At 45.8% G+C, this 15,432-nt stretch overlaps 1 protein-coding gene across 1 annotated transcript in view; it reads left to right on the plus strand.

The window, feature by feature from the left end:
• Window positions 1-3,393: 3,393 nt before the first annotated feature.
• LOC112251626 (calcium-activated potassium channel subunit alpha-1-like) overlaps window positions 3,394-15,432 on the plus strand; it is a 350,091-nt gene continuing 338,052 nt past the window's right edge. The window contains exon 1 of the mRNA XM_042299053.1: window positions 3,394-4,500. Within this exon, the coding sequence (XP_042154987.1) occupies window positions 4,213-4,500 (288 nt within the window). The 5' untranslated portion in view covers window positions 3,394-4,212. The remainder of the gene's footprint in view (window positions 4,501-15,432) is intronic.

Consider the following 15,432-nt stretch of genomic DNA (forward strand, 5'->3'; position numbering starts at 1 on the left):
ATCTTGGTTTCATCAGACCAGAGAAACGTATTTCTCATGGCCTGAGAGTTTAGGTGCCTTTTGTCAAACTCGAAGCGGGCTGTCATGTGCCTTTTACTGAGGAGTGGCTTCCATCTGGCCACTCTATCATAAAGGCCTGATTGGTAGAGTGCTGCAGAGATAGTTGTCCTTCTGGAAGATTCTCCCATCTTCAGAAGAACTCTAGAGCTCTGTCAGTGACCATTTGGTTCTTGGTCACCTCCCTGACCAAGGCCTTTCTCCCCAGATTTCTCAGTTCGGCCAGGCGCCCAGCTCTAGGAAGAGTCTTGGTAGTTCCAAACTTCTTCCATTTAAGAATGATGGAGGCCACTGTGTTTTTGTGGATCTTCAATGCTGCAGAAATGCTTTAGTATTCTTCCCCAGATCTGTGCCTCGACAAAATCCAGTCTCTGAGCTTTATGGACAATTCCTTCGACCTCATGGCTTGGTTTTTTCTCTGACATGCTCTGTCAACTGTGGGACCTTATGTAACAGTATAACTTTAGACCGTCCCCTCGCCCATACCCGGGCGCGAACCAGTGACCCTCTGCACACATCAACAACAGTCACCCACGAAGCATCGTTACCCATCGCTCCACAAAAGCTGCGGCCCTTGCAGAGCAAGGGGAACTACTACTTCAAGGTCTCAGAGCAAGTGACGTCACCGATTGAAACGCTATTTAGCGCGCACCGCTAACTAAGCTAGCCGTTTCACATCCGTTACACTTATATAGAGAGGTGTGTGCCTTTCCAAATCATCTCCAATCAATTGAATTTACCACAGATGGACTCCAATCAAGTTGTAGAAACATCTCAAGGATGATCAACGGAAACAGGATCCACCTGAGCTCAATTTCGAGTCTCATAGCAAAGCGTCTGAATAATTATGTAAATAAGATATTTCTCTTTTTTATAAATTTGCAAACATTTCTAAAAAGCAGTTTTTTCTTTGTCATTATGGGGTTTTGTGTGTCGATTTCTGTCCCCAAAAAAGATTTCTTCCATTTAGAATAAGGCTGCAATGTAACAAAATGTGGAAAAAGTCAAGTGGTCTGAATACTTTCAGAAACACATTCTACCAGTTGGGACGTTGGACATTTCTGAGTTTCCTAGTTCCAACTAGCACGTGAACGCAGCGTAAAATCTGATTTTAAGAAGAGAAATGCTAGAAATAGGCTGGGTTTATGACTGTGGCTGTGGTAACTAGTGACGACCAGGCCATGGCAGCAGGGGCATTCAATTAGACAGGATTTAACACAAAGACGCACCTTGCCCAGCAGTCTGGTCTCATAAACTAGATGTAACAAAGTAAATGTAAATCCGGAACACACTCAAATTAGTATGATATGTTAGGATGGTTACATAAGACAGAAGGTTACCTAAGGCATAAACAAAAGGAGGGTGGTTGGTCGGGGTGGATGTATAATGCGAACGTCTAGTAACCCAAAGGTTGCACGGTTGAATCGCTTCACGAACAACTTTAGCATTTTAGCTGATTAGCATCTTTGCAACTACTTACTACTTTTAGCTACTTTGCAACTACTTAGCATGTTAACTAATCCTTCCCCTACCACTTTTAGCTAACCCTAATCCTAACCTTAACCCTTTAACCTAACTCCTAACCTCAACCCTACGCTGCCAGATTGTGCCATTTGTGTTTTCGCATTGTGGCAACAGTTTGTGGACTTGAAATATCTTCAGCCATTTGAAACCCCTTTAATCTAACTCTTAAACTTAACCCCCAAATTTGTAACATATTGTACATTTAGCATATTCTTAATACATTGTACAAATTGCAATTAGTAACATATTGTACATTTTGCAAATTCTTACTATATTGTACGAATTGCAATTAGTAACATATACAAATTGTAATTTGTAACATATCATATGAAATGGATGATGGACATCCACAAATGAATACATACCATACGAAACGCAACAGATCATACTAAATGGAGTGTCACGGATTTACGTACAGAATCATTTGAAATGCTTTGAGGCCAGGTTGCAGCCGCCCAGAAAGCCAGCCCAAGGCAGCTCAGGGGTCAACCCCCTTGTTTTCATTCAAAGTGAAAACACTACACAAGAAGTGGGGCAGCATAGGGTTGCCCACGACCTGCGGCTACACGTCTCCCTGAAACTGTTGATTGATTTAAATATTTTTGATCTGTGTGTCCTTGGTCTCATCAACCAGGGGAGGACTAGGCATCTGGCATTTCTGGCATACACCAGATGGGCTGGTCCAGTTTTAGCCCCGTGGGACTGTCAAACTTGGATTTTTGTGCAAAAAGGATCCCTATCTGGCTAAAAATGGAAGCCTCAAGGAAAAAAATAGGTCTGTGAGTTAAAAATGCCTGGGCCAATTTTTGTCCCAGTCAGCCTCTATCATCAACACAGATCAGTTCAACAGTGTAGTTAGTATATAATATGGTGAAAAGTAATTCAAGGCTTTGACCTCAAAGGACATAGGTAATAGGGGAGGTGTTGAGACAGGGTAGCACACTATGACCTCTGTCAAGACAATGGCACATGGTAGGCCTAGTGTACTTTCCCTGGAAAGGTGAGGTCACTGGTTCCAGTCCAAGTCCCACTCCCAGCTGTGGGTCCTCATGCGCCCTCTGTGACCGTCCTGTCCTGAGACAGAGTCTTTCTATAGGCCACTGATGCATCTGTCTGTGGGTGGCACCTGTTCCTGTCTTATCCTCTGTCTAATTGTCTTCAGAATGTAAAGGATAATTGACTGGGGGCAGAATAAGGGCTTTGGCACCGGAAACACATTATGGTGAATGATTGAAGGAGCCTCCTTCAAATGAAGATGAAAATAAGCCAATGTAATTTACAGATAAGAGAAAATATCATTAAAGTGACAGAGGCCTGTGTAGCAAGGGAAACTCCTATCGTCAGGTTCAGTTCTGAGAATTAAAATGAGGACAACTGCTGTGTTGTATGAACTCGATGGAATCATCTGTGGCTAATCTAATAACTGTCCTAAAATGGAAGCCTTGGCATTTCAAACCGAAGTTGCTGCTGCATCACAGTACGAGATATTATTGGCTGCTGTTCAAATGAACATGACAGTCACATATGTAGCTCAGAGACATGTGTCACTTTCAACGTGAATACATTACACCGAAAGAGCGCAATGTATTGCCCAATGCCGCGTTCAAAACCCCTGAGAACTCGGTAAAAACAAGCTGCGACTGGGATTATTATTTTTTTTGAACGGTCATCCAACTCCGAATTCCAAATCGGAAACTCGGTGGCTCTTTCTAGATCTCCGACTTTCCGACCTGACGTCACGACGTCATGACTTGATCTAGTTTTTTCCCGAGTTCTCAGTGGTCTTGAAAGCACAATAGGAACTGACTGAGACAAGTGGCTGGCATTTGGTATAAACATCAGCGCTTGGCGGTATTACTGCTTTCTGACCATCTTTGAGCTACGCACCGCCCCTCCGACCTGTAAATCTCTCTAGCATTCAGTGGAGCGAGCGGCTCTGACAGGCACTATCAACTGGCCGATCTGCGCGACCCTGGGCTGGATCAAGGGGAAGGAATGGGGACAGTCAGTTGCGAAGGCGACATCACCCGAGCGCTTATATGTCAGAAAGCGAACACTCCGCTAGATGATGTCGTTTGTGTTTTCGCATCGTGGCAACAGTTTGGGGACTTGAAATAGCTTCTGCCATTCAAAAACCATCGAGGCTATCGATTAAATTGGTGTTTAGAAAAGTGAAATCAATTTTCCGCTGTTAATCGACCGAATCCCTGGATGGAAGACGACTTGATAGGTCGGACAGAAACTGTTTGAAGAAAACAGCCCTTTTTCAATGTCGCTGCGCCTATCATAATCTGAAACATCATTGGCAGCCTCGACGGCTGCTAGATGAGACAGACCATCTTTGCCATGGCATTGGTCCTGAAAAACTCGGAAAAGCTCTCAAAATGAAAAGCGCTCAACGTTTGTCATTACTGCGGATTTAAATGCCTCTCGCGAATGGACACCGACCGGCTATTTCGGTCCAGTTAGTGCGTGCGGCGTTTTCTACTGTCGCGGAAATCTGAAATAGATTGAAATAAACATACCATTAATTAAGTGCGGGTGAGAATATACAACGCATAGTTTTTTTAAAGGCAATATGGCTGGCGAGTGGGGCTGGGGACGCTGGCATAGGCTCTCCAAGGCTCCTAGATGCTAGCTGAGGCGGACGCCACCGTTACCCATGGAAGCGGCAACTCTATGATGAGTAGAAATAACTATTTTAACAAAAATCCGGACTCCTCGATCTCTATGTCCAAAATGGACGTGATCATCCCCTTCTCGCCAGACGTGCCCTGCGACAACAATGGCCAGCGCATGTGGTGGGCATTCCTCGCCTCCTCCATGGTCACGTTTTTCGGGGGTCTCTTCATCATTCTCCTGTGGAGGACCCTCAAATACCTGTGGACCGTCTGCTGCCACTGTAACATCAAAAAGAAGGTAATGACAAACACCTCAACGGTTGGTTATTGATGTGGCGCTCATATTATAAAGGCAAGTTGTGCATAATGTCACATTTACGGTGATATATATTACGCCACTGTCTGTCTTGACACATTTTACTGTCCACCTTATGGACAACAACCTTACGTTGTCATCCATTGTTTATAAAAGCTCTCCGGCCTGGGCTGGGGTGGTTGATTTACCATGACATATTGACTTGGAGTCCAATACGTGTTGTTGCATTAGCCTTCACTGGGATAGTGACTCACCATCAACTTATAGTGTTGATTTACATTTGGTTGAGTTGTCAACTAACGTTTATTCAACGTAAAATCAACAAAACATGTTATTGGATTTAGGTTAAAGGTAGGGTGAAAAAAATAGTGAAGTTTTCCACATTGTTGAAATGATGTGGAAACAACCTTGATGCAACCAGTTTTTCCCAGTGGGTAGGCTGAGGAGCTGTCAAATACCCTATAGCTAGAAAACTGTCACCAACATACAACAACAGGCCAGTCTATGTGGTAGGGGAGTACACCTAATATAGGCTGCAAAATTCTCTATTTTATCTTATTTTATGGTAATATTCCAGGCCCCTGGGAAACCAGTTATTACATGTTTTTCAGTAGAGTTAATACTTAGTATATTTCAGTAGAATCAATAATTGGTATATTTCAGTATTCTGTGTCTGTGAAATGCCTGGTGTTGTTGCTTGATGAATGTAACCTGGATGGCTGATCTGAAAATAGACTGTATGGATGCCCCTGCTGTGCTGCCTGCCTAGTTGGTTTGTTCCAGTGCAACAGTAGGCTAGGGGTGGCCCACATAAAGAATGAATCATGTATGAATCACCTGTGTGTAAACGGCTGCTTCAGTTTGCTATCACTCAGTGTTGTATAGGGCACAAGTGGTCCTCTTGTTGGTTTAGCTGGATAGTTCTAGACCTCCGAGGTGGGCACCTCACAGATCAAATCAAATTGCACACGTAACACACCGCTGCAACTCCAAGAGCATTTCATTGTTTTCTCCAGTCTCTGCACAGATGATGCTGTCGGTTAAAAAAACCTGTTTTAGGAAGTCAGTCGGTCTCAACTTACTGGTAGCATAATATAATAACATGCAATTTATAAATGTGGTAGTGCATCAGCCGTTTTCCTCTTATGTCAGTCACTGACAGTCACTAACATTTTCAATTTACAGTAAGTTGGTCTTGCCAGTTATATAAGTGTCCAGGGACACTGACCTCCAGGGACCCCCATTGATTTTGTTAGTCACTCTCACTCAGAAGTCATTGCAAAATGTGTATAATTACCAGAAATTAGTTTTAAAATTGCACCCCCCAAAAAAGGTTGCGAGAGGGAGAAAGAGGGCCCTTTCTGCCCCTCTGCAAAGTCCTCCTGGCATAGGGTGGGGGGACGGCCCCTTTCCGCCCATCTCTGTCGGGTGTTGTATTGTGACAGCCAGGGGCATCAGAGGGATGACAGCAGGACAGGCAGAGGGCACTCTTTCCATCCACCCTCCTCCTATCCTCCAGCCTCCACCATCCCTTAATTTCAACTTCAAGTTTTATTTTTCACATGCACTATCCTCCAGCCTCCACCATCCCTTAATTTCAACTTCAAGTTTTATTTTTCACATGCCCCCCTTGTTGCTATAACAGCCTTCACCCTTCTGGGAAGGCTCTCCACTAGATGTCGGGATTTTTCTGCAGGGACTTGCTTCCATTCAGCCACAAGACCATTAGAGAGGTCGGGCACTGATGTTGGGCGATTAGGCCTGGCTCGCAGTCGGCATTCCAATTCATGCCAAAGGTGTTCAATGGGGTTGAGGTCAGGGCTCTGTGCAGGCCAGTCAAGTTCTTCCACATCGATCTCGACAAACCTTTTCTGTATGGACCTAGCTTCGTGCACAGGGGTATTGTCATACTGAAACAGAAAAGGGCCGTCTGCAAACTGTTGCCACAAAGTTGGAAGCACAGAATTGTCTAGAATGTCATCATATGCTATAGCGTTAAGATTTTCCTAGCCCGAACAATGAAAACAGCCCCAGACCATTATTCCACCTCCACCAAACTTTACAGTTGACACTGCATTGGGGCAGATAGCGTTCTCCTGGCATCCGCCAAACCCAGATTTGTCCTTCGGACTGCTAGATGATGAAGCGTGATTCATCACTCCAGATAACTAGTTTCCACTGCTCCAGAGTCCAATGGCAGCTAGCTTTTCCCCACTCCAGCCGACGCTTGGCATTGCACATGGTGATCTTAGGCTTGTGTGCGGCTGCTCGGCCATGGAAAACCATTTCAAGAAGCTCCCGACGAACAGTTATTGTGCTGACGTTGCTTCCAGAGGAACTTTGGAACTCGGTAGTGAGTGTTGCAACCTGGACAGACAAATTTTACAAGCTTCAGCACTTCACTGTTCCACTCTGTGAGTTTGTGGTCTACCATTTCCCAGGTTGAGCTGTTGTTGCTCCTAGACGTTTCCACTTCACAATAACAACACTTAGAGCTGTTATAACTCTCCTGTGACGATCTGAAGGTTCAGGTTACACTCTACAAGTGGGAAGTCGGCTGTTTTATGGTCTGTCATAAAACACGCTGCCCCTATGCTCTCTAGTGTTGGAGATTGGAATGTAAACTGTGGAACACAGAGAAACCCTTGGACATCAAAAGTTTGAATAATGAAATAATATTTATATTTTTGATATTGTGGGAGTGGTCCGTGGACACTTAAGGAACAGTCATGACGAGTGTGTTTCATTTGGTGATCTCATGAAGGACAGGAAACCCACATTACTGTATTTCTGTTTGTCTACACTTTTCAATGATCAGATTTACATATAGATGTTGGATAAAATGAATGAGTAAATATGAACTATTTGTGAAAAGATGTGGTGTTAGCCTTCTAAATGAGAGTATTGATTTTCATATAAAGTTTAACTAGTCAGTGACCACGTCATGTCTGGCCTCACGGGGGCATCATGTGTCATGGAATCGTCCCTTTTTCCACAGAGTATAAAACCCACTTCCTAAAAAATTGACATGAAGTCAGAGAATGCCGGGACAGAGTCCCCACGTTGGAATGGCTACAATTCTATAGACTATTAGACTAGAAAACATGCAGCTGACGCAACATGTGAAATGGTTAAGAACAACAACACTGTAGTCCATGGAGACCATTCAGTGTAGTGTTGGCTACACGGCTGGAAATGGTTCAACTCTGAGACTATCGATCACTACAGAATAAGAGCAAATCCTAGACGTAGAATTACTAGTCTGCAGCTGGAAATTACGTAAATCTAGTATGAGAATACCGACATCCGCTGAATAATCTATTCTATGCTACGCCTGGCGTATCCATTACAACAGACACTATCCAGAGCCGCGGAGAAAGCGACAACTACGAAAGACATTGACTTCTGGGGAAGTTAACCAGAGACTCTCTGATAAACTGACTTGCAATACGGACCAGCAATTCCAACAGAGAAGACGACAACGACATACGGATGTAAATATATACATTGCAATTATTCTCGAATGAGCGGCCGTTCATGTGCAAAGGATTAGCAGTTCAATTAATTTAATTATCAACTGTGTGTAGTGAATCAATTTTGTCTTTCCCACTCTTTTATCTGTCCCCACCCCTTTCATTGTCTACCAAGCCATCGTATGGGTTTAGCCCACTAGGGACATATTCAATGCATTGTGTTATTAACCAATATCTATTGTTTGTTTTATGTATTTCTGTGGTTATTTAGTTAATCAGTAAATAAATAATTAAGCCAATTTGTATATCGATGATTCATCATTTAGGCTAGGGTTCGTGCAGATATCCAAGGGTTTGCGACGTTCATTAATGAGAACTCATGAGGTAATAATGATACATTCATAGAAGACTAATCGATAACATATGAAAATATCTGAAGAGTCGATTCGGGAATTAGAGACTCTATAAACATTTTCCCGTGGTGCCCCAACTTCCTAGTCAAAGTTTACATGATTTGTTTAATCACGTAATAATAATTACACAGAGAATAGATATGATAAAATAGCGGTCTTCACATTTAATGATAGTCCAGACACGACACAGTTGACCAGGGCAGCTCTAGCAGGGCAGACATTTTGAGGAACTGACTTGTTGGAAAGGTGGCATCCTATGATGGAGCCACATTGAAAGTCACTGAGGTCTTCAGTACTGGCCATTCTACTGCCAGTGTTTGTTTATGGAGATTGCATGGCTGTGTGCTTGATTTTATACACTTGTCAGCAACGTGTGTGGCTGAAATAGCTGAATCCACTAATTTGAATGTGTGTTCACATACTTTTGTGTGTGTTTGTGTATATCCACTTTGTCCTATAGCAGTATGTATGTGGACCTAGACTTGGCTCTCTGGTACCGCTTGCCGTGTGTTAGCAGAGAGAACTGTCTATGACTTGGGTGACTGGAGTCTTTGACAATTCTTTGGGCCTTCCTCTGACACAGGCTTCCTATTTAGAGGATGACAGATTGCGTTGAACCCCTTAAGCCGATTTTGGGGAATGTGAAACTGGGCATTATGATGTTTGTTAACGTGACGATGGTGTGTCCCTTCTGGTTAGGAGTAATTAAAGGATAGAAACCTAATTTGAGAAACATGCGTGAAACTACTTCACCATTGAATCGTGCATTGGTCTCAATGGGAAATTTGCGCTAAGATTTGAGTTGCAGTTTCCTGCATCTCAAGTTAGGATTATGCCAGGGAGAGCTATAGGTCTAACAGCTTCTCTTTCCCGTATTCCCTTTTAATTATCAGCGTAAAACACATCACCCAGGCCAGCCAGCAAACCAGGCAGCCCAGCTGAAACACACACCCGGGGCTTTGTACCTGGGGAGCGGTTCTAACGCAACCATGCCTGACCTGGGTCTCTGGATGGATCACCTGCCTTTCTCAATTTTATGTATAAAGATATTCAGGGTGAAGGCAGGGTAGAGTGGTGCTAGTCCTCGGGGGTGACTTTGGGGGGAGGGGTTGGTTTGACACTTGGCCACAGAGGGAACAGGCTTGTTGGGAGCATTAAGGAGGGAAACCGGATCTGTGTTCAGCTGACTGGCGAGGCCGGCTCCGTTGGCATGGTGTTAGTAACGGGATTCAGGGCAGCGGGGGCCTCTGGCACTGGGGATACTGGGCATCAGGGGGAAACTAATGGCTGGGGGGGGATGATGCGTGTGTGAGATGGTGTTGCATTTCATGCCCTTACCCCCTCTCTGTACCATCCCTGGGACATGTCCCAATACTGTTAAATGGCTTCCTCTCTTAATCTATTTTAACCTCATCTCCCTCCCTTCCTGATCACTGGATGGGCACTCAACTCAGGGCTCTCACCTATCACATTCACTCAGGCAGGTGTTTTCTGCAGGGGAACATTTTAAAGCTTTTTGGTCACATCCACATGTGCAATAAAGTACAGTGAAATGCTTAACTTGTGAGCTCTTTCCCAACAATGGAGAAAGAAGGTTGTAATATTGATATGAAATAAAACACGTGAAATGTGAGAGAAGAAACAGGATAATGCAGTTCTAAAGCTATATACAGGGGGTACCGGTACCGAGTCAATGTGCGGGGGTACAGGTTAGTGGAGGTCACTTGTTCATGTAGGTAGGGGTAAAGTGACTATGCATAGATAATAAACAGCAAGTATCAGCAGTGTAAAAACACGGGGGGTGAATGTAAATAGCCCGGTGGCCATTTGACTAATTGTTCAGCAGTCTTATGGCTTGGGGGTAGATGCTGTTAAGGAGCCTTTTGGTCCTAGACTTGGCTCTCCGGTACCGCTTGCCGTGTGTTAGCAGAGAGAACAGTCTATGACTTGGGTGACTGGAGTCTTTGACAATTTTTGGGGCCTTCCTCTGACACAGGCTTCCTCTGTTGTGTTGTCAGCAAACTTCATGATGGTGTTGGAGTCGTGCTTGGCTACGCAGTCATGGGTGAACAGGGAGTACATGAGGGGGCTAAGCACACACCCCTGGGGGTCCCCGTGTTGAGAGTCAGCATGGCAGAGGTGTTGTTGTTTACCCTGCCTGTCAGGAAGTCCATGATCCAGTTGTAGAGGGAGGTGTTCAGTCCCTGGGTCTCGAGCTTGGTAACAAGCTTGGGGGGCACTATGATGTTGAACAGAGCTGTCGTCGTCAAACATCATTCTCCAACCCAAACCATGCTCCTGTATGTGCATATCTAATACAGAGGTTACGAGCGTACAGTAGACTACACAGTGATGCAGAGTGGGGAACACTGTTTGTTTGTCTTATTAGTGTGGGCCTATCCTATTATTTTTTCTTAGTGTCCCAGTGTTGCTGACTTGTACTTCCTACTTTGTACTTCCCACGACCAGACTGGGTGTCTGGGGACTCCATGCAAGGTTTAGACCAGGACACACACACTGGAATAGGAGCAGAGTGCCAGCAGTACATTGGGAGACAGCCTGAGCGGTGGTGCTGCAGTTTGTTTGTCTTTAAAGGGGCACTATGCAGTGATCACGCCGCTGTTTCCTGGTTGCTAAACTTCGAATTGTTCGCCTAATTTCAGATTTTGTGACAAAACAAGCAATCATTGTGTAGAGAATCATTGTACTATTTAAAATGTTGTAAAATATATTTTCCTTAACCAAAAATATTGTGTAGTCAGCAGTTGTTGAAGAAAAACAAAAGGGAAGCATAGAAAAAGCACCCGACCCTTACCAACAAATGCAGTGAGAAATCAAATTGAGAAATAACTTTAAAAAGGTAATAATAAATATCACATGCCTTTTCAAAATGTGCAGTGGTCCATTCATCTGAACTGTGTATGAGCACTGGACAATTTCCTGACCTTTTGCTGTCCACTGTAGCCTACTGTATGTGTTGTCCCTCCCTATGGCCTGGCTACTACAGTAGGCTGTCAGTGGTTGACTTCGATGTGTTGTGTCATGTGTTGTTGATACTGGAATGGAGTCGGCAGCGTGCCTCCCAGCCATCCAACCAGGGCGTGATAAGTTTCTACTCACTGACACATGCCCCTCTCTCCTGCTCTGATGTACTGGGAATAACATGCCCCTCTCTCCTGCTCTGATGTACTGGGAATAACATGCCCCTCTCTCCTGCTCTGATGTACTGGGAATAACATGCCCCTCTCTCCTGCTCTGATGTACTGGGAATAACATGCCCCTCTCTCCTGCTCTGATGTACTGGGAATAACATGCCCCTCTCTCCTGCTCTGATGTACTGGGAATAACATGCCCCTCTCTCCTGCTCTGATGTACTGGGAATAACATGCCCCTCTCTCCTGCTCTGATGTACTGGGAATAACATGCCCCTCTCTCCTGCTCTGATGTACTGGGTATAACATGCCCCTCTCTCCTGCTCTGATGTACTGGGAATAACATGCCCCTCTCTCCTGCTCTGATGTACTGGGAATAACATGCCCCTCTCTCCTGCTCTGATGTACTGGGAATAACATGCCCCTCTCTCCTGCTCTGATGTCCTGGGTATAACATGCCCCTCTCTCCTGCTCTGATGTACTGGGAATAACATGCCCCTCTCTCCTGCTCTGATGTACTGGGAATAACATGCCCCTCTCTCCTGCTCTGATGTACTGGGAATAACATGCCCCTCTCTCCTGCTCTGATGTACTGGGAATAACATGCCCCTCTCTCCTGCTCTGATGTACTGGGAATAACATGCCCCTCTCTCCTGCTCTGATGTACTGGGAATAACATGCCCATCTCTCCTGCTCTGATGTACTGGGAATAACATGCCCATCTCTCCTGCTCTGATGTACTGGGAATAACATGCCCATCTCTCCTGCTCTGATGTACTGGGAATAACATGCCCATCTCTCCTGCTCTGATGTACTGGGAATAACATGCCCATCTCTCCTGCTCTGATGTCCTGGGAATAACATGCCCATCTCTCCTGCTCTGATGTCCTGGGAATAACATGCCCATCTCTCCTGCTCTGATGTACTGGGAATAACATGCCCATCTCTCCTGCTCTGATGTCCTGGGAATAACATACCCCTCTCTCCTGCTCTGATGTACTGGGAATAACATACCCCTCTCTCCTGCTCTGATGTACTGGGAATAACATGCCCATCTCTCCTGCTCTGATGTCCTGGGAATAACATGCCCCTCTCTCCTGCTCTGATGTACTGGGAATAACATGCCCATCTCTCCTGCTCTGATGTACTGGGAATAACATGCCCATCTCTCCTGCTCTGATGTCCTGGGAATAACATACCCCTCTCTCCTGCTCTGATGTACTGGGAATAACATGCCCATCTCTCCTGCTCTGATGTACTGGGAATAACATGCCCATCTCTCCTGCTCTGATGTCCTGGGAATAACATGCCCCTCTCTCCTGCTCTGATGTCCTGGGAATAACATGCCCATCTCTCCTGCTCTGATGTCCTGGGAATAACATACCCCTCTCTCCTGCTCTGATGTCCTGGGAATAACATACCCCTCTCTCCTGCTCTGATGTACTGGGAATAACATGCCCATCTCTCCTGCTCTGATGTCCTGGGAATAACATGCCCCTCTCTCCTGCTCTGATGTACTGGGAATAACATGCCCATCTCTCCTGCTCTGATGTCCTGGGAATAACATGCCCCTCTCTCCTGCTCTGATGTCCTGGGAATAACATGCCCATCTCTCCTGCTCTGATGTACTGGGAATAACATGCCCATCTCTCCTGCTCTGATGTACTGGGAATAACATGCCCATCTCTCCTGCTCTGATGTACTGGGAATAACATGCCCATCTCTCCTGCTCTGATGTACTGGGAATAACATGCCCATCTCTCCTGCTCTGATGTACTGGGAATAACATGCCCATCTCTCCTGCTCTGATGTCCTGGGAATAACATGCCCATCTCTCCTGCTCTGATGTCCTGGGAATAACATGCCCCTCTCTCCTGCTCTGATGTCCTGGGAATAACATACCCCTCTCTCCTGCTCTGATGTACTGGGAATAACATACCCCTCTCTCCTGCTCTGATGTACTGGGAATAACATGCCCATCTCTCCTGCTCTGATGTACTGGGAATAACATACCCCTCTCTCCTGCTCTGATGTACTGGGAATAACATACCCCTCTCTCCTGCTCTGATGTACTGGGAATAACATACCCCTCTCTCCTGCTCTGATGTCCTGGGAATAACATGCCCATCTCTCCTGCTCTGATGTACTGGGAATAACATGCCCATCTCTCCTGCTCTGATGTACTGGGAATAACATGCCCATCTCTCCTGCTCTGATGTACTGGGAATAACATGCCCATCTCTCCTGCTCTGATGTCCTGGGAATAACATGCCCATCTCTCCTGCTCTGATGTCCTGGGAATAACATGCCCATCTCTCCTGCTCTGATGTCCTGGGAATAACATGCCCATCTCTCCTGCTCTGATGTCCTGGGAATAACATGCCCATCTCTCCTGCTCTGATGTCCTGGGAATAACATGCCCATCTCTCCTGCTCTGATGTACTGGGAATAACATGCCCCTCTCTGCTCTGATGTCCTGGGAATAACATGCCCCTCTGCTCTGATGTACTGGGAATAACATGCCCCTCTCTCCTGCTCTGATGTACTGGGAATAACATGCCCCTCTCTCCTGCTCTGATGTACTGGGAATAACATGCCCCTCTCTCCTGCTCTGATGTACTGGGAATAACATGCCCCTCTCTCCTGCTCTGATGTCCTGGGAATAACATACCCATCTCTCCTGCTCTGATGTACTGGGAATAACATGCCCATCTCTCCTGCTCTGATGTACTGGGAATAACATGCCCCTCTCTCCTGCTCTGATGTACTGGGAATAACATGCCCCTCTCTCCTGCTCTGATGTACTGGGAATAACATGCCCCTCTCTCCTGCTCTGATGTACTGGGAATAACATGCCCCTCTCTCCTGCTCTGATGTACTGGGAATAACATGCCCATCTCTCCTGCTCTGATGTCCTGGGAATAACATGCCCATCTCTCCTGCTCTGATGTACTGGGAATAACATGCCCCTCTCCTGCTCTGATGTACTGGGAATAACATGCCCCTCTCCCTGCTCTGATGTACTGGGAATAACATGCCCCTCTCTCTGATGTCTGCTCTGATGTACTGGGAATAACATGCCCCTCTCTCCTGCTCTGATGTACTGGGAATAACATGCCCCTCTCTCCTGCTCTGATGTACTGGGAATAACATGCCCATCTCTCCTGCTCTGATGTCCTGGGAATAACATACCCATCTCTCCTGCTCTGATGTACTGGGAATAACATACCCATCTCTCCTGCTCTGATGTACTGGGAATAACATACCCATCTCTCCTGCTCTGATGTACTGGGAATAACATACCCATCTCTCCTGCTCTGATGTACTGGGAATAACATACCCATCTCTCCTGCTCTGATGTACTGGGAATAACATGCCCCTCTCTCCTGCTCTGATGTACTGGGAATAACATGCCCCTCTCTCCTGCTCTGATGTACTGGGAATAACATACCCCTCTCTCCTGCTCTGATGTACTGGGAATAACATACCCCTCTCTCCTGCTCTGATGTCCTGGGAATAACATGCCCCTCTCTCCTGCTCTGATGTCCTGGGAATAACATGCCCTCTCTCCTGCTCTGATGTACTGGGAATAACATGCCCATCTCTCCTGCTCTGATGTACTGGGAATAACATGCCCCTCTCTCCTGCTCTGATGTCCTGGGAATAACATGCCCCTCTCTCCTGCTCTGATGTACTGGGAATAACATGCCCCTCTCTCCTGCTCTGATGTCCTGGGAATAACATGCCCCTCTCTCCTGCTCTGATGTCCTGGGAATAACATGCCCATCTCTCCTGCTCTGATGTACTGGGAATAACATACCCCTCTCTCCTGCTCTGATGTACTGGGAATAACATACCCCTCTCTCCTGCTCTGAT

The sequence above is a fragment of the Oncorhynchus tshawytscha genome, linkage group LG16 (genome assembly GCF_018296145.1).
Source record: "Oncorhynchus tshawytscha isolate Ot180627B linkage group LG16, Otsh_v2.0, whole genome shotgun sequence".
NCBI lineage: Eukaryota > Metazoa > Chordata > Actinopteri > Salmoniformes > Salmonidae > Oncorhynchus > Oncorhynchus tshawytscha.